This window comes from Solanum stenotomum, unplaced genomic scaffold (assembly GCF_019186545.1).
Source record: "Solanum stenotomum isolate F172 unplaced genomic scaffold, ASM1918654v1 scaffold19785, whole genome shotgun sequence".
NCBI lineage: Eukaryota > Viridiplantae > Streptophyta > Magnoliopsida > Solanales > Solanaceae > Solanum > Solanum stenotomum.
The window spans coordinates 97,905-118,176 of record NW_026025709.1 but is presented as its reverse complement, the minus strand read 5'-3'; the positions used below and the strand labels follow the sequence as shown (position 1 = coordinate 118,176).

At 33.7% G+C, this 20,272-nt stretch overlaps 1 protein-coding gene and 1 pseudogene across 2 annotated transcripts in view; both read left to right on the top strand.

Annotated features, from left to right (window-relative positions):
* The window catches only part of LOC125850847 (UDP-glycosyltransferase 74E2-like), a 21,662-nt pseudogene extending 14,661 nt beyond the window's left edge, over positions 1-7,001 (top strand). Inside the window, exons 2-3 of the transcript XR_007444852.1 lie at positions 3,885-4,537; positions 6,137-7,001. The product of XR_007444852.1 is annotated as a UDP-glycosyltransferase 74E2-like (transcript). The remainder of the gene's footprint in view (positions 1-3,884; positions 4,538-6,136) is intronic.
* Positions 7,002-7,760: 759 nt separating this feature from the next.
* On the top strand, positions 7,761-10,482 carry LOC125850845 (UDP-glycosyltransferase 74E2-like). The gene is made up of 2 exons (XM_049530687.1): positions 7,761-8,508; positions 9,745-10,482. The coding sequence occupies exons 1-2, from the start codon at positions 7,873-7,875 to the stop codon at positions 10,462-10,464; spliced, it is 1,356 nt and encodes a 451-aa protein (XP_049386644.1). The 5' UTR covers positions 7,761-7,872; the 3' UTR covers positions 10,465-10,482.
* Positions 10,483-20,272: the final 9,790 nt, after the last annotated feature.

Below are 20,272 nucleotides of genomic sequence, written 5' to 3'. Positions count from 1 at the left end.
TTTCTGGATTTGATTTTAAGTTTGGACATGGATGTTTCAATTTATATAAGAATACTATTTTTTATGGTTCTGGTGTTCTTATTGATGGTTTATATAGATTGAAACTCGATAATAATTTTTCTGAATCCCTGCTTACTATTCATCAAAATATTGGAATTAAACGTAGTTCACTAAATGAAAGTTCTGCTTATTTGTGGCATAAACGTTTGGGTCATGTGTCAAGAATGATTAAAAAGATTAGTAAAGAATGAAATTCTTTCGAATTTGAATTTTGTTGATCTTGATATATGTTTGGATTGCATTAAAGGAAAGCAAACCAAACATACCAAGAAAGGTGCCACAAGGAGCACTCAGCTTCTTGAAATTATACACACTGATATTTGCGGACCCTTTGATGTTCCATCTTTTGGTGGAGAAAAATATTTTATCACCTTTATCGATGATTTTTCACGTTATGGATTTATCTATTTGTTGAAAGAAAAATCTCAAGCAACGGCCACTCTCAAAGCGTACGTTAATGAGGTTGAAAGACAATTAGATAGAAAAGTGAAAATCATTAGGTCAGATAGAGGTGGTGAATATTATGGAAAGTATAACGAATCAGGACAATGTCCAGGTCCATTTGCAAAATTCCTTGAAGAACATGGCATATGTGCACAGTAAACTATGCCAGGAACACCTCAACAAAATGGTGTTGCAGAAAGGCGTAATCGAACACTTATGGATATGGTTAGCAGTATGATGAGTAATTCCTCATTACCTAAATCATTGTGGATGTATGCTCTTAAAACCGCTATATATTTATTAAATAGGATTCCTAGTAAGGCGGTTTCAAAGACCCCTTTTGAACTGTGGATGGAAAGGAAGCCTAGTTTAAGACACCTGCATGTTTGGGGTTGTCAAGCGGAAGCTAGAGTTTATAATCCACATGAAAAGAAATTAGATTCTCGAACGGTAAATAGTTACTTTATTGGTTATCCAGAGAAATCTAAAGGGTATAGGTTTTACTGTCCAAATCATAGTTCGAGAATTGTTGAAACCGGTAATGCAAAATTCATTGAGAATGAAGTTAGTGGGAGTGTTGAACGACAAAGTGTGGAAATTAATGAGGTAAGAGTAAATATTTCATTGCCCATAAATGTACCTACTTCCGCACCAATAACAAATGTTGTTCCTCTTGTTGAAAAACACTTTAACAATGTTGAACAATATTTGGGTAAAACACTTCAAGAAGGAACTAACTCACAAATATTTGACGCAAATGAATCACAAACAGTGTCATTAAGAAAATCTCAAAGAGAAAGAAAATCGGTCATTTCAGATGATTATGTGATTTATTTGCAAGAGTCAGATTTTGACATTGGAATTAATAAAGATCCGGTTTCATTTTCACAGGCAATAGAAAGCACTGTGTCTGATTAATGGATTAATGCCATGAATGAAGAGTTAAAATCCATGGAATACAACAAAGTCTGGGATCTTGTTCAATTACCAGAAAGTTCTAAAAGAATCGGATGTAGATGGGTCTTCAAGACCAAACGCGATTCTAATGGTAATATTGAACGATATAAAGTTAGACTTGTTGCCAAGGGATACACTAAAAAAGGAGGCATTGATTATAAAGAGACCTTTTCACCGGTCTCAAAGAAAGACTCATTAAGAATTGTTTTGGCTTTAGTAGCTCATTATGATTTAGAGTTACATCAAATGGATGTGAAAACTGTCTTTCTTAATGGAGACCTCGATGAGGATATTTATATGGACCAACCAGAGGGTTTCGAAATTAAAGGAAAAGATCAGATGGTGTGTAAGCTAAAGAAGTCAATATATGGACTCAAACAAGCCTCACGACAATGGTATATAAAGTTTAATGATACCATAACATCTTTTGGATTTAAGGAAAATATCGCTGATCGGTGCATATACCAAAATATTACTGGGAGTAAGTTTATATTTTTAATCCTGTATGTTGATGACATTTTACTTGCTGCTAATGATTTAGGCATATTGCGTGAGACGAAAGACTTTCTCTCTATGAACTTTGAAATGAAAGATATGGGTGAGGCATCATATGTGATAGGGATAGAAATATTCCTTGATAGATCACAAGGATCATTGGGACTGTCTCAAAAAGGTTATATCGAAAGAGTTCTAGAGAGATTTAACATGAACAATTGTTCAACAGGAATAGTTCCTATTCAAAAAGGGGACAAATTTAATCGCATGCAATGCCCAAAGAATGATGTAGAACGAAAGGAAATGGAAACAATTCCTTACTCTTTTATTGTTGGAAGTTTGATGTATGTTCAAACTTGCACAAGACCGGATACTAGTTTTGCGGTCAGAATGCTAGGAAGATATCAAGGTAACTCTGGAATTGATCACTGGAAAGCTGCAAAGAAAGTCTTAAGGTACCTGAAGGGAACGAAGGATTACATGCTCATGTATAGGAGATCCAATCACTTAGAAGTTACTGGATACTCGGATTCAGATTTTGCTGGATGTGTTGATACTAGAAAGTCCACATTTGGTTACTTGTTCCTATTAGCTGAAGGAGCAATATCGTGGAAGAGTGCTAAGCAATCTATCATTGCTACATCCACAATGGAAGAAAAATTTATGGCATGTTATGAAGCCACAATTCATGCATTATGGCTGTGAAACTTCATTTCAGGACTTGGGGTTGTCAACACCATTACCAAGCTGCTGAAAATTTATTGTAATAATACTGCAACAGTATTCTTCTCCAAGAACGATAAGTACTCCAAAGGTGCCAAACATATGGAATTAAAGTACTTTGCCGTCAAGGAAGAAGTTCAGAAACAAAGAGTGCTACTTGAGAATATTATAATTGATCTCATGATTGCAGATCCGTTAACAAAAGGCTTACAACCAAAGACATTTAAAGAACATGTTCAAAGAATGGGTCTTGGTTGTACTTATGATTGATGCACTTATGATATTTTTACACTCTGAGCTCAAATTATGTGTTTCTGATATACATTAATGAATTTCTTGTTTCTTATAATGGTGTACACATTATTGTTTGAGATATCACAAGATAAGCCTCTATGAGACATTATTGTGGACCATAAAATGTTATATGTTTTTATAGCTTATGAACCTAGTATGATAAGTTGCTAATGCAGTAGTATATGGAAGGAAGTATGTAGCTTAAAATTTATGTACAACCGCCATAACTCACATTAGTAGTTTGTTATATTGTGGTATTTATGATGGACATTATAGAAGAGATTTATTTGACACGCAACTAATGTTTATTAAATATTAATGTTATATGGTCATTGGGCCAAGTGGGAGAATGTAAGAATTATTATTTATTTACTATTAATTATTTCTTACTTATGGCCCAAGTTTACTTGGAATCAAAGTAATTCCATAAATAATATTTAATAAGGAATAGATCTCGTCCGTACATTGGTTAATTGATGGATGTACCAGATTAAGTCATAACCTCTATAAATTGGTCCTCCCTCCATCCATTAGGGTTACCACATATTCTCTACATTAATTCCATCGCTGACGGTTGTGGTAACATAAAGTTAGGGCAAGGAGGTAGAAACCAATTTACGACTAACGCTTTCGCTTCTCTTTGTGATGATGTCTTCCGTATCAGGTATGTGCCTCTAACATTCTCTATATAAGATTATCATGTTCAAGATCCTGAAGTATTTAATCTTACAATATTGTCTATTTGTCTAAAGATCATGGAAGTAATCTTATCATTGACAATTATGTATCTCACATCTCCTAACACATGCTCAATAATTAATAATTGACTATTGAACAAAAAACTAGACCAATTTAAGACCATATATATTCTTGCCCAGCCCTTTATATAGATAGCAGTAACTTTAAGTCAGGTAAGAGTATAGTGCAGAAAATGGAAGAAAAATCCAACAAATCTCATATTGTAGTTCTCCCAATCCCAGCACAAGGCCACATAAATCCAATGGTTCAATTTTCCAAAAGATTGGCATCAAAAGGAGTTAATAAAGTGACATTAGTCACCATTTACTCTATTAGCAAGAACATGCCAAAGGAGTCTGGTTTAATCAATATTGAGTCCATTCCTCATGATGATGAGTCTCCACCACAAAATATTGACAGAATGCTTGAATGGTTTCATCTTTTGGTATCAAAAAATTTGACAAAAATTGTTGAGAAATTATCTGATTCAGAGTACCCTGTGAAAGTTCTTGTTTTCGATTCGATGGCAACTTGGGCAATTGATCTTGCACATCAATTAGGACTAAAAGGGGCTGCTTTTTTCACACAATCTTGTTCTCTTAGTGCCATTTACTATCATATGGATTTAGAGACTACCAAAGTTTCTTTGGATGGCTCTGATGTATCTTTGCCTTCACTTCCATTGCTGGCAAAGGAAGATTTGCCTTCTTTCATCTATGATACTGATTTGTATCCAGCTCTTAGAGGACTTATCTTTAGTCAGAACATCAATTTCAAGAAAGCAGATTGGCTTTTCTTCAACACATTTAATGCATTAGAAAAGGAGGTAACTATTCTCTTATCTTAATGTAATCCTTTAGGTCCACTCCATTCATATACTTGTGTTAGTAGAGCTCAAATTTCATAGATGAGGTTTGAGAATGGTAGAATCTTGGTTAAAGTGTGTGAGGCCAAGCACATGGAAATTCAATTTTTATTTGGGTAGTGGTGAAATTCGATCTCAGGATTTTTGTCTGCTCTGATACCGTGTTAAAGCGTGTGACCATCTCATCTAAAAACTTAAGTTATTAGAGAGAACACACTTTTTTTATTTAGTTATATACTTATATTCTCAACAAATCTACGCAGATATTATCATGTCCGAACCATCTTAGTTTGACTTTCCTCATCTTATCTACCACGGAGGCTACACCTACCTTGTCATGTATATCTTCATTTTTAATCTTATCACTGTACGTGAGAGTTCACAATTGGTCAATACTATGCTCCATACAACATAGAATAGCCCAAAGTAGAGGAGTAGATCTAGATCTATTTTCTTTTTTACCATGTGACTATACCTAATTTGTGGATCGGAATCCTCTCCATTTCTCTTCCCTCCATTCCCCCAAGTTCTTGCTTGAATGTGAGACACATGGCATAGGTAAAAATTAACGATTAAGATTTAATTGAATTAAAATAAAATTCTAATTATAATTTAGATAATTAATAATTCATAAGAAAAATGACAATACCACAATCATAACAATATATTATCTTGTCCATAAATATATTGTTAAAAAAAAATCCCTTTTTCTAATTTTTTCTTTCTAGTATTATCTTCTCTTTTTGTCCATAAATATATTACTTATAAAATAATTTCTCTTTTTCTAAATTTTTTTCCATGCAATTATTTTTGCTATTAATTATATGTTAACTGGTTTTAAAGAGAAAATTCAAANTGGCATAGGTAAAAATTAACGATTAAGATTTAATTGAATTAAAATAAAATTCTAATTATAATTTAGATAATTAATATTTCATAAGAAAAATGACAATACCACAATCATAACAATATATTATCTTGTCCATAAATATATTATTAAAAAAATCCTTTTTTCTAATTTTTTCTTTCTAGTATTATCTTCTCTTTTTGTCCATAAATATATTACTTATAAAATAATTTCTCTTTTTCTAAATTTTTTTCTATGCAATTATTTTTGCTATTAATTATATGTTAACTAGTTTTAAGGAGAAAATTCAAAGTTGCTATCTAACACTTACTCAATTTTTTTTTTTAAAAAAACGGAAGATAAATACTCGTAGGAAAAAAATAGAAAAGAGAAAAGCTTTTATAATATATTTATGGACAAGATATTATATTGTTATGACTTATGATTATGTTATTATTATTTTTCTTATGAAATATTAATTATATAAATCATAATTAGAATCTTATTTTAATCAATTAAATCTTAGCCATTAATTTTTAGTTATGTCATGTGTCTCACATCTAAGCAAGAACTTGGGAAAAATGGAGAGAAGGAAAATGAAGAGGTGCCGGATCCCTAATTTGTTTGGTTCTAATATTTAAAAAAATAGACTCAAGTGGTTTCATTTCTTTCTAGAGGAAAATCGATCTAAATCAAACCATGAATTTGTACAGGTAGTTGATTGGATAAGGCCTCGATACCCAATCAAAACTGTCGGACCAACTATTCCATCGATGTATCTTGACAAGAGACTAAAGGATGACAAAGAATATGGTTTGAGTCTCTTCAAGCCTAATAGTGAAACTTGTATGAAGTGGCTAGATTCAAAGGAAATTGACTCTGTTGTGTATGTATCATTTGGAAGTTTAGCCAGTCTTGACGAACAACAAATGGAGGAGCTAGCTTTGGGATTGATAATGAGCAAATGTTACTTCTTGTGGGTTGTTAGAGCTACAGAAAAGAATAAACTCCCTGAGGAATTCATGTCCAAGTTATCGGAGAAAGGACTAATGGTGAATTGGTGCCCTCAGCTCGATGTATTGGCTCATCGAGCAATTGGATGTTTCTTTACTCATTCTGGATGGAATTCGACTCTGGAAGCATTGAGTTTGGGAGTGCCAATGGTGACTATGCCTCAATGGTCGGATCAACCAACTAACGCGAAATTTATAAGTGATGTATAGCAAACAGGAGTTCGCGTTAAGGTTGAAGAAAATGGTGTAGTTAATAGAGACGAAATCGCGAGTTCCATAAGGGAAGCCATGGAGGAAGAGAAAGGTATAATGCTTAAAGAGAATGCAATGAAATGGAAAAAATTAGCTAAAGAAGCAGTAGATGAAGGAGGGAGTTCTGATAAGAATATTGAAGAATTTCTATCAAACTTGTAATGCACTAAATTGAGTAACATATTCATAAAACATTTGCTTTACCAATGCTTCAGAATTTCTAATTTAATTATTGTTTTATGTTGTTTCATAATGTATAGTAATAAAAGGTATGAACTTGTTATTCAGAATATTGATGTGGCATTTTATTTAAAGCCACATAGACTTTTTCTTTTTCTTTTTCCACCGAAGCGGAGGCTATAGTATTTTAAGCAAATATTAAACGGGACCAAAAATTCATGACCATCACATATTAATATCATTTACGTAAATATTAAATGATTTGAAAGTTTAATATTTACCAAAACGTTATAATCTATCACTAATTACAGACAGATCTCTCTGTGAGAATCATGCTCTATAAAAACATTCACTTTAAAGAACAAGTTTTTTTGAAATCGATTTTATATGTTATATTCTACTATATGTTATGTATAGCAATATTTCATTATAGCATCCAACCAGGAACAATAACATATAGTGTGATCAATAAATATGATCGAAATAGCGTAGGGTGTATTCAAATCTTATCCTAAATAAAGGGATTGTTCCTGAAAGACTCTTAACTCAAGAAAATAGTTTTCATAATAGGTTTGAGGGATAAAAAAGAGTAACAACTCTATTCGTTTCAATTTGTTTGTCGGATTTCAACAATACTTGTTCAGTATTGACATTGCACATTTCCTAAAAAACTATAAATAGAAGGATAATTTTACTATATCACTTTTTGAATATAATAAATACAATGTCTTGAAAAATGTGATAAAAATATGTAAAATAAAATATATTTTAATTTACAATCTTAAGCCTATTGAGAAAATTTAAAATTAAAAAAATATTTTAAAAAAAGGACATTCTTTTTAAACGGCAGAATATGAATGTTTGACTATTCTTGGTCAAACTCCCCTCTTAAGACTAGGGTGTGTTTTCCCCTCATTCTTATCCAAATGAAAAACTAACTTTAGGTCTTATTTTCTTGAGATTGATAAACTTACAAGTTACAAAGAGTAAAATTAGTGCAAAAAATGGAAGAAAAAAACAGCAAATCTCATGTTTTAGTTCTTCCATTCCCAGTACAAGGTCACATAAACCCAATGGTTCAATTTTCCAAAAGATTAACATCAAAAGAATCAGTTAAAGTGACCTTAATCACCATAGACTCTGTTACCAAATCTATGCCAATATTAGAATCTGGTTCAATCAAGATTCACTCTATTCCACATAATGATGAAACCCCACCACAAAGTTATGATCTTTTTCTTGAATGGTTTCATGTTTTGGTATCAAAAAATTTGACAAAAATTGTTGAGGAATTGTCTGATTCTGAGTATCCTGTGAAGGTTCTTGTTTTCGATTCGATAACAACATGGGCAATTGATTTGGCACATGAATTAGGATTAAAAGGGGCTGCTTTTTTTACACAATCTTGTGCTCTTAGTGTTGTATATTATCATATGGATCCAGAAAAAAATAAAGTTTGTGTTTTTGATGATGGTGTGTGTTTGCCTTCACTTCCATTGTTGCAAAAACAAGATTTGCCTTCTTTTGTGTGTCAGAGTGATTTGTATCCATCTCTTAGGAAACTTGTATTCAGCAGGAATATCAATTTCAAGAAAGCAGATTGGCTTTTGTTCAACTCATTTGATGTGTTGGAGAAGGAGGTAAACCCCCCACCCCCACCCTTATCTTTCACTATTTATTGTGTTTTGGGTTTTATTCATATTTTGTTGTTAGTAAATTGTGTTTTGGCGGGCCATCGAAACCCACTAGGTGCAAACAATTTCTGAGGGCCATCGGACTGGGTAAAACCTGAATTAACCGTGGTGCACTTGCGGGAAACTCCTTGCCGAGGGCCTGTGCACCCCCGGGATTAGTCGGGGCTCAAAGAGACTCGGACACCCGGTGCAAATCAAAAAAAAAAAAAATTGTGTTTTGGCGGGACTGGTAAAATTGTTGTTTTGTGATCAGGAGATTACGGGTTTGAGTTGTGGACAAGGGTGGATTCATGGGGTTGGGTAGGAGTTCTGTGGTAATATTTGGGCGGATCCTGTATTTGTATTGAGAAATTCGAAAATACGAGTTGCAAAACCATATATAGTGTGATGTTGATCTAGTGGCAAAAGAGGGGCTTGTTAAGCTATATTACCCTCTTGGTTGAGGGTTCAAATCCCCTCGGTCATCATGTAGACTTTTATTTATAGAAATGCAGGATAAGGCTACCTAAAATAGACCTTATGATCTAAGTCCTTCTCTCGTGTATTGTGAGAGCTTAGTGCACTAAGCTACCCTTTTACGACTCTCAGTGGCGGCTCTTCCCCTTTGAAAAAAAAGCAACCGCCTTAGGCCCCAAAATTTGAGGGGCCTCATTTTAAAAAAAATATATGTTATACATATTATTTTTAAAAAAAATATTGAGTATTATTTGTAGAAAATATAAACTTTTCATAAAAGAGCAAAGAAGTAATAGAAGTTTGATAAATTATGAGTACTATGTCTCAAGAAAGATTAAATAATTGGCTATAATAAACTTCATAAAATAAAAATATATTTGAATTTAAGGCCTCTATTCGAATTTGGCTTTAGGTCACCGATTTATTAGAGCCACCCTTGACGACTCTGATAGAACTCAACCCTTATCGAAGGGTAAAAAAAATACTACAAAGTTGAAGGTCTTAATTATGTTATGACATTCTCTGACTAGAAGAGCAATGTATCAAGAATAAATTAGAAGTTTAAAGCTTAAAGAGTTTCCGATTATAGAAAGTTTCTAATTCTTTCTGTGATGGACTGAAAAGAAGAGTGATATATAAAATAATGGAAATAGAATGACACACATCCTTACATAGTGTTATACTTAGTAACTAATCTGAGGTTTCTGTTGCTGAATTTTTGTACAGGTGATCGACTGGCTAAGGACACAATGTCGAATCAAAACCATCGGACCAATTATTCCATCAATGTATCTTGACAAGCGACTGAAAGATGACAAACAATACGGTTTGAGTCTCTTCAAACCTAACAGTGAAACTTGTATGAAGTGGCTAGACTCGAGAGAAATTGGCTCTGTTGTTTATGTATCATTCGGAAGTTTGGCCAATCTTGGCGAACAACAAATGGAGGAACTAGCTTCAGGATTGATGATGAGTGATTTCTGCTTCTTATGGGTTGTTAGAGCTACTGAAGAGAACAAACTTACAGAGGAATTCATGTCCAAGTCGAAAGAGAAATGTCTAATTGTGAATTGGTGCCCTCAACTCGATGTGTTGTCACATCAAGCAGTTGGATGTTTCTTTACTCATTGTGGATGGAATTCGACTCTGGAGGCACTGAGTTTGGGAGTGCCGATGGTGGCCATGCCCCAATGGTCAGATCAACCAACTAATGCCAAATTTATTAGTGATGTATGGCAAACAGGAGTTCGCGTTAAGGCTGGAGAAAATGGTGTAGTGAATAGAGACGAAATCGCGAGTTCCATAAGGGAAGTCATGAGGGAAGAGAAAGGTATAATGCTTAAAGAGAATGCAAATAAATGGAAAAAATTGGCCAAGGAAGCAGTAGATGAAGGAGGAAGTTCAGACAAGAATATTGAAGAATTTCTCAAACTTGTAATAAACTAGATTTGAATATTAAATAAAGGCGGACAAACTTTGATCAATTTATGCATCATGTTCTTACATTGCATAATTATGTATAATACACGAACACCACCTAGGACACAAAATTGTCATGTTGAACCCCACGTAGGACACATGTGTCTATTTGTTCAATTTTATACAAATTTAAGTATCTACTTGTGTACACTCAAAGTCAGAGAACATGAATGTTAGCTAAACCCAAGTTAAAAGACACATTTATGTATTATGTCATAAAAATATTAGTCAAAGTTCACATAGTTTATATCTCAAAAATAAAAAAGTGTCACATAAATTAAAACATGACCAATATCACTATTATGTAACAAGATATTCTCTACCACACATCTTAATAACTTATGAGTATTTTAGTAGTCCATATATTTTCATTAATATCACAAACATCTAAAATAATATGGGCCTTACAGTATTGAAACTTCCAAGCCCAAATAAACTCCAATTTGAAACCCTAACCTCAGTTTATTTATATTTCTATTTCCGCCGCCCAATTTCATCATTAACATACACACCAAGCTGATAATTCCATTTGTTAGCTTCACTCTTAAATCTCTCCCAATTTATTTCTTCCTCTTGTTACGATATCAGTTTAAGTTTTATATTTTATCAATATAAATAACTTTTTATTCCGTTCATCTCATCGTTATTTATATTGACGATGCATATTGCTTGCTTGTTTCAAAAAATTATTGCAACATGTTTGTTTTAAATAGTTTACGTATATATGTGTGTAATTTATTGAATACCAGACATATAGTCAGGTGTCCACCAAATTTAATTGGTGGACACCGTTACATGTCTGGAAAACAAAGGAGAAGGGAGTAAAAATGTTATATGGGTTTCTCATCTAACATTTCGATCTCTCTTCAAGTGTTCATCGTTGCCCAATAACTAGTTTATAGTTTTTGAGCTACATCTGGACTTAACATCACTATTAAATTTTCATCACTAATTTATCGTTAAATTGTTCGTATCAAACAATTTTTTGAAAATTATTTATGTAGAAATTAAGTTGGAAAATCTTGTATTGTTACATGTTTGGTATAGGAAGTGGAAATGATTAGGCGTGTTCCTGATATGAGTTGCTCATCACTAAGATATCTACTTTAATATATAGAGATGGATTTAAGATTCCTAAGTGTTGGAAATTGTACGAAAAATATTTTATGAGGAAAATGCGTAGGAAATTTTCATAGCTTGAAGCATTTCAACAAATACGGCATAATTCAACAAGCTTTTCTAGTAAATGATGATATTGATTCAATATAAATTTGAAATTTTTTCTAATGACGGTTATTTAAAGAGAATAATAGTGATTCAATATAAATTGATGATATTGACTCAATATAAATTGGTGATCCAAAACCTATTTCCTACAAAATAAGATCAAAATCTCATCACATCTAATACCAAAATGCCTAAGATTCATGCAAAACTTCAAGTTTAATGCATAAAAAATATCATAGAGAAATTTGCGTAATTCCTAAAAAAACATGTAAATGTGGAAGTAGGTGCTCCGAGGTATCAAATTCATGCGTTAATACATATGAAAAATCAAAGAATTTGCATAATTCCGAAAAAGAGCATGTAAATACGAAAATAGGTGTTAAAAAAATGGTGTAAGTATAAGTGGTAATTCCTAACTCATTACAGAGATTCTCACAAAGTTTTTTCAGTAAAATTTTTTGGGTTATGCGAGGCGCTATATCCATCTGCTAATACACACGGAAAAATTGGAAAATTTGCGTAATTCCAAAAAAGGGTCTGTAAACGTAGAAATAGGTGTTAAAAATATTGTGAGTATACATGGTGGTTCCCAAACTCATTACGGAGGTCCTCGTAAAGTTTTTTCAGAAATTTTTTTTGGTTCTCCGAGGTGCCAAATCTATTAGCTAATACACATGAAAAATTGAGGAATTTGCGTAATTCTAAAAAAGGCATGTAAATACAGAAATAGGTGCTAAAAAAATGTGAGCATGTGTAGTTGTTCCTTAACTCATTACAGAGGTCCTCATAATGTTTTTCTTTCATAATTTTTTTTTGGGTGCTCCGAGACGCCACATCCATTTGCTAAAACACACGAAAAATTGAGAAATTTGCTTAATTCATAAAAAAAAAAAGGCATTTAAATGAGAAAATAGGTGTTAAAAAATGGTGTGAGAATACGTGGTGGTTCCCTAACTCATTACGGTGGTCCTCATGTCATAAAAATATTTTACATGCTCCGAGCTGCCAGATCCATGGGCTAATACACACAAAAATTTAGAAATTTGGATAATTTCTAAAAAAAAAAGGCTTGTAAATGTGAAAATAGGCGTTTAAAAAAGGTGTAAATATACATAGTGGTTCCCCAACTCATTACGGAGGTCCTCTTAAAATTTTTAAGAAAATATTTTTGGGTGCTCCGAGGCGCCAAATCCATGGGGTAATATACACACGAAAAATCGAGAAATTTTGGCGATTCTTAAAAAAAAGGTTTGTAAATGCGGAAATGGGTGTTAAAAAAATGGTGTCAGTATACGTGAAGGTTCCCCAACTCATTACGGAGGTCCTCATAAAGTTTTTTGAGAATTTTTTTTGAATACTTCGGGCGTCAGACGAGAAATTTGGGTGATTCTTAAAAAAAGGCTTGTAAATGCAAAAATGACCGTTAAAAAAATAGTGTGAATATCCGTGAAGGTTTCCCAACTCATTACGAAAGTCCTCATAATTGTTTTTAGAATTTTTTTTTGGATGCTCCGGGCGCCTGATCCATGGGCTAATACACACGGAAAATTAGCAAATTTGAGCTATTCTTAAAAAAAGAATTGTAAATGCGGAAATGAGCGTTAAAAGAATGATGTGAGTTTACGTGAAGGTTCTCCAACTCATCACATATGTTCTCATAACATTTTTTGAGAAAAAATTTGGGTGTTATGGGTGCCAGATCTGAGTTCCATGGGATTAACAAATGAAAAATCAGAGAATTTGGACGATTCTTAAAAAAAGGCTTGTAAATGCAGAAATGAACGTTAAAAAAATTGTGTGAATATACGTGAAGGTTCCCCAACTTATTATGGAGGTCCTCATAAAGTCTTTTGAGAGAAAAAAATTGGGTGCTCCGGGCTCAATATCCATGAGCTAATGCACACAAAAAATTGGGGAATTTGGGCGATTTTTGAAAAAGGGCTTGTAAATGTAGAAATGGACGGTAAAAAATGGTTTAAGTTTATGTGAAGGTTCTCCAACTTATTATGGAGGTCCTCGTAAAGTTTTTTGAGAAATTTTTTTTGGATGCTCCAAGTGCCAGATCCATGGGGCTAATACACACAAAAATTGGGAAATTTGGGCTATTCTTAAAAAAATGGCTTGTAAATGCGGAAATTGGCGTTAAAAAAATGGTGTGAGAATACGTGATTGTTTCCCAACTCATTACGAAGGTCCTCATAAAGGTTTTTAAGGAAAAAAATTAGGTACTCGGGGTGCCAGATCCATAGGTTAATACATATGAAAAATTGGAGAATTTGGGTGATTTTTAAAAAAGGACTTCTAAATGCAAAAATAAGCGTTAAAAGATGGTGTGAGTATACGTGAAGGTTCCACAACTCATTACGGAGGTTCTCATTAAGTTTTTTGAGAAAATTATTTTATGGTGCTCTGGGCGCCAGATCCATGGGCTAATACACACGAAAAATCATAAATTTAGGCGATTCTTTAAAAATGGTTTTAAAATGCGAAAATCAGCGTTTAAAAATGGTATGAGTATACGTGAAAGTTCTCAATTCACTACGGAGGTCCTCATAAATTTTTTTGAGAGAAAAAATTTAGGGTGCTCCGGGCACCAGATCCAAAGGCTAATATATACGAAAAATAGGGAATTTGGACGATTCTTATAAAAGGGCTTATAATTGTAGAAATCATTGTTAAATTTTTTTTTGTGAGTATACGTGAAGGTTCGCCAACTCATTACGGAGGTCCTCATAATTTTTTTTTGGGTACTCTGAGCGCCAGATCAATGGGCTAATATATACGAAAAATCGAAGAATTTAGATGATTCTTAAAAAAGGGACTGTAAATGCGGAACTAGACGTTAAAAAATGGTGTGAGTATACGTGAAAGTTCCCCAACTCATTACGGAGGTTCTCATAAAGTTTTTTCAGGAAATTTTTTTGGGCACTCTGGAGGCTAGATCCATGGGTTAAGACACACAAAAATCGGAGAATTTGGGCGATTCTTAAAAAATGACTTCTAAATGCAGAAATGAGCGTTAAAAAAATGGTGTAAGTATACGTGAAAGTTCCCTAACTTATTACGTAGGTCCTCATAAAGTTTTTTGAGAAAACAATTTGGGTTCTCTGGGCTTCAGATCCATAGGCTAATACACACGAAAAATTGGAGAATTTGAGCGATTCTTAAAAAAGGGCTTATAAATGAGGAAATGAGCGTTAAAAATAATGTGAGTATACGTGAAGGTTACACAACTCATTACGGAGGTCCTCATAAAATTTTTTCAAAAAAACATTTTAGGTGCTCCGGGCGTCATATCCATGGGATAATACACACGAAAAATTAGGAAATTTGGGCGATTCTTAAAAAAGGACTACTAAATGCGGAAATGAGTGTTTAAAAAATGGTGTGAGTATAATGAAGGTTCCCCAACTCATTTCAGAGGTCCTCACAAAGTTTTTTGAGCAAAAAATTTTGGGTGCTTGGGGAGTTAGATCCATGGCCTAATACACACAGAAAATCGGAGAATTTAGGTGATTTTTTTTAAAAAAGCTTGTTAATGCGGAAATAGGCGTTAAAAATGGTGTGAGTACACGTGAACGTTCCCCAACTCATTACGGAGGTCCTCATAAAGTTTATTGAGAAAAGATTTTGATCGCTTCGGACTCCAAATTCATGGACTAATACACACAAAAAATTGAGTAATTTGGGTGATTCTTAAAAAAGGGCTTGTTAATGCGGAAATGAACGTTAAAAAATGGTGTTAGTATACGTGAAGGTTCCCTAACTCATTATGGAGGTCCTCATAAAATATTCTTGAGAAAAACCTTTTAGGTGCTCCGGGCTCAAGATCAATGGGATAATACACACGAAAAATTAAGGAAATTGGGCGATTTCTAAAAAAAAGCTTGTAAATATAGAAATGGGTGTTAAAAAAAGGGTATGAGTATACGTGAAGGTTCCCCAACTCATTATGGAGTTCTTTATAAAGTTTTTTGAGAAAAAATTTTTGGATGCTCCGGGCGTCAGATTCATGTGCTAATACACACGAAAATTCAGAGAATTTGGCGATTCTTAAAAAAGGGTTTGTAAATTTGGAAATAGTTATAATTTTTTTTTTAGTATACGTGAAGGTTTACCAAATCATTACGGAGGCACTCACAAATTTTTTTGAGAATTTTTTTTTGAGTTTTCTAGGCGCCAAATCCATGGATTAACACACGAAAAATCAAGAAATTTGGGAGATTTTTAAAATAAGGCTTGTAAATTTGAAAATGGGCTTAAAAAAATGGTGTGAGTATACGTAGAGGTTCCCAACTCAGTATGAAGGTTCTCATAATGATTTTTGAGAAAAATATTTTGGTGCTTCGGTTGCCAGATCTATGGACAAATACACAAAAAAAATCGAGAAATTTGGAAGATTCTAAAAAAAAGGCATGTAAATGCGGAAATAGACGTTAAAAAATGGTGTGAGTATATGTGAAAGTTCTCCAACTCATTACTAAGATCCTCATAAAGTTTTTTGAGATAAAAAGTTTGGGTGCTCCAGGCGCATGATCCATTGGCTAATACAGACGAAAAATATGAGAAATTGGGTGATTTTTAAAAAATGGCTTATAAATGCGGAAATTGACGTTCAAAAAATGGTGTGGGTATCTGTGAAGGTTCTCCAACTCATTTATGGAGGTCCTCATAATGTTTTTTGAGAAAAACTTTTTTGGGTGCTACAGGCGCCAGATCAATGGGCTAATACACACGAAAAATCAGAGAATTTGGGCAATTTTTAAAAAATGACTTGTAAATGCGGAAATAGGAGTCAAGAAAATGGTGTGAGTATATATGAAAGTTTCCCAACTCATTACGGAGGTCCTCATAAAGTTTTTTGAGAAAACATTAGGGTGCTCCGAGCGCCAGATCCATGAGCTAATATACACATAAAAAATTGAGGAATTTGGGCGATTCTTAAAAAAGGGCTTGTAAATGCGGAAATGAGCATTAAAAAATAGTGAGAGTATACGTGAAGGTTCCCAACTTATTAAAGAGGTCCTCATAAAGTTTTTTAAGAAAAATTTTTGGGTGCCTCAAACGCCAGATCCATTGGTTAATACACACAAAAAATTGGGGAATTTGAGCGATTCTTAAAAAAGGACTTGTAAATGAGGAAATGGGCCTTAAAAATGGTGTGAGTATACGTGAAGGTTCCCCAACTCACTACGGAGGTCCTCATAAATTTTTTGAGAAAAAACTTTTGGTTCTCCGGGCTCTAGATCCATGGGCTAATACACACGAAAAATTGGGAAATTTGGCGATTCTTAAAAAAGGTCTTATAAATGTTGAAATGAGCGTTAAAAAAAATGGTGTAAATATACGTGAAGGTACTCCAACTCATTACGTAGATCCTCAAAAAGTTTTTTGAAAAAAAAATTGAGTGCTCCGATCGCAAGATCCATGGGCTAATACACACGAAAAATTGGGAAATTTGGGAGATTCTTAAAAAGGTCTTGTAAATAAGGAAATGGGCTTTAAAAAAATGGTGTGAGTATACGTGAATGTTCCCAACTCATTATGGAAGTTCTCATAAAGTCTTTTGAGAAAAATAATATTTGTGCTCCGGGGCCCAGATCCATTGGCTAATACACACGAAAATTAGGAGAATTTTGGCGATTCTTATAAAAAGGGCTTGTAAATGTGGAAATAAACTTTAAAAAAATGGTGTGAGTATACGTGAAGGTTCCCAAACTCATTATGGAAGTCCTCATAAAGCTTTTTGAGAAAAAAATTTGGGTGTTCTGGGAGGTAGATCCATAGGTTAATACACACAAAAAATCGGGGAATTTGGGCAATTATTAAAAAATGGCTTTAAAATACGGAAATGAACATTAAAAATGGTGTGAGTATTCGTGAAGGTTCTCCAACTCATTATTAAGGTCCTCATAAAGGTTTTTGAGAAAAACAATTTGGGTGTTGCGGACGCTAGATCCATGAGCTAATACTCACGAAAAATGAGAGAATTTGGGAGATTTTTAAAAAAGGCTCATAAATGCGGAAATGAGAGTTAAAAAATGGTGTGAGTATACATGAAGGTTCCCCAACTCAATAAGAAGGTCCTCATAAAGTTTTTTTAGAAAAAGATTTTAGGTGCTCCGGGCGCCAGATCCATGGGCTAATACACACGAAAAATCAGAGAATTTGGGCGATTCTTTAAAACGAACTTGTAAATGCGGAAATTACCGTTAAAAAATGGTGTGAGTGTAAGTGAAGGTTCCCAGACTCATTATAGAGGTCCTCATAAAAAATTGGGTGCTCCGAGCGCCAGATCCATGGGCTAATACACACGAAAAATCGAGAAATTTGGGTGATTCTTAAAAAAGGGTTTGTAAATTCGAAAATGGGAGTTAAAAATTGTTTGAGTATAAGTGAAGGTTCCCTTACTCATTACGGAGGTAATCATAAAGATTTTTGATAAAAATAACTGGGTACTCGGGGCGCCAATCCATGGGCTAATACACATTAAAAATCGGGAAAATTTGAGCAATTCTTAAAAAATGCTTGTAAATACGGAAATGGACGTCAAGAAAATGGTGTGAGTATACGTGAAGGTTCTCCAACTCATTACAGAGGTCCTCATAAAGTTTTTTGAGAAAAAACATTTGGGGTCTCTGGGTGCCAGATCCATGGGCTAATACACACGAAAAATTGAGAAATTTGGGCGATTCTTAAAAAAGAGCTTGTAAATACGAAAATGGACGTTAAAAATGGTGTGAGTATACGTGAAGGTTCCCAACTCATTAAGGAGGTCCTCATAAAGTTTTTTGAGAAAATTTTTTGGGTACCTCGGGCGCCAGATCCATGGGCTAATACATACGAAAAATTGGAAAATTTGGGCGATTCTTAAAAAGGGCTTGTAAATGAGAAAATGGGTGTTAAAAAAATGGTGTGAGTATACGTGAAGGTTTCCCCAACTCACTACGGAAGTCCTCATAAAGTTTTTTGAGAAAAAAACTTTTCGTTCTTCGGGCGTTAGATCGATGGGATAATACACACAAAAAATTGGGAAATTCGGACGTTTCTTAAAAAAGGGCTTATAAGTGTTGAAATGATTGTTAAAAAAATGATGTGAGTATATGTGAAGGTACCCCAACTCATTACAGAGGTCCTCAAAAAGTTTTTTGAATTTTTTTAAGTGATACGGTCGCCAGATCCATGGGCTAATACACACGAAAAATTGAAGAATTTGGGCGATTCTTAAAAAAGGTCTTGTAAATTAGGAAACAACCGTTAAAAAAATGGTGTGAGTATACATGAAGGTTCCATTTCATTACGGAGGTTCCATAAAGTTTTTTGAGAAAAAAAAATGTGGGTGCTCCAGGCGCCTGATCCATAGGCTAATATACACGAAAAATTGGGGAATTTGGGTGATTCGTAAAAAAGGGCTTGTAAATGCGAAAATGAGCGTTAAAAAAATAGTGTGAGTATACGTTAAGGTTCTCCAACTCATTACTGAAGTCCTCAAAAAGTTTTTTGAGAAAAAAGTTTTGGGTGCTAGATCCATGGGCTAATACACACGAAAAATCGAGAAATTTGGGCGATTATTGTAAAATGGCTTGTAAATGCGGAAATGGGCGTTAAAAAAATGGTATTATAAAATGGCTTGTAATGCTTCCCCTACTCATTACGGAGGTCCTCATATAGTTTTTCAGAAGAAAATTTAGGATGCCCAAAGGCGCCAGGTACATGGGCTAATAAACATGAATAACCAAGAATGTCGGGTAATTCCTAAAAGTTGGCTTGTAAATGTGAAAATATGCATGATAAAAATGGTGGGACTATATGTAATGTTTCCTCAACTCATTACAGAGGTCCTCATATAATTTTTTTCAGAAAAAAATTTCGAGTTCCCCAAAGGCGCCCAATCCATTGACTAATATACACGAAAAACCAAGAAAGTCGGGTAATTCGTAAAAATTGGCTTGTAAATGCGAAAATATGCGTGAAAAAATAGCGGGACAAGATATAAAGGAATGAACCTAGACATAAATAATATAAAGATTTCTTTTTGAGATATTAAAATTATTTTTTTCAACGATCATGTGATCACAACAAATCAATCAGTAATTACATAAAATGAGATTTTTCATTATTACATAGAGATGTATATAACGATTATTACATAGAGATGTATATAACAATACAATACACTGAATGATCGAAATTTAAATAACGATCAAAACAAACATAATATTTTAGAGCTACATGCAATACAATATTAGGTAACACCATCCAAACACACTATTAGTTACTATCATCCTCAAATGCTTCAAGAGCCTTACCAGCCAAACTCAAAACCCTAAAATCATCAGAAATTGTAGCACCCATATGTTTGTAAAAACCAAGTGCACTTTCATTCCAATCCGAAGCATACCAATCAATGGAAGAAAATCCCATTTTTGCAGCCTCCGACGCCATGGTTGAAAACAACCATTTCCCAAACCCTTTACTCCTATAACACTCTCTTATAAAGAAGTTCTCCATGTGGAACACTGGGTTCTCGAAGAAACTCGAGAAGCAT

What these genes read in the sequence shown, in the direction of transcription:
- LOC125850845 (XM_049530687.1), top strand. Translation starts at nt 7,873, where the DNA reads ATGGAAGAAAAAAACAGCAAATCTCATGTTTTAGTTCTTCCATTCCCA. An exon ending in TTGATGTGTTGGAGAAGGAG is followed by an intron (nt 8,509 to 9,744) that starts GTAAACCCCCCA and finishes ATTTTTGTACAG; the next exon opens with GTGATCGACTGGCTAAGGAC.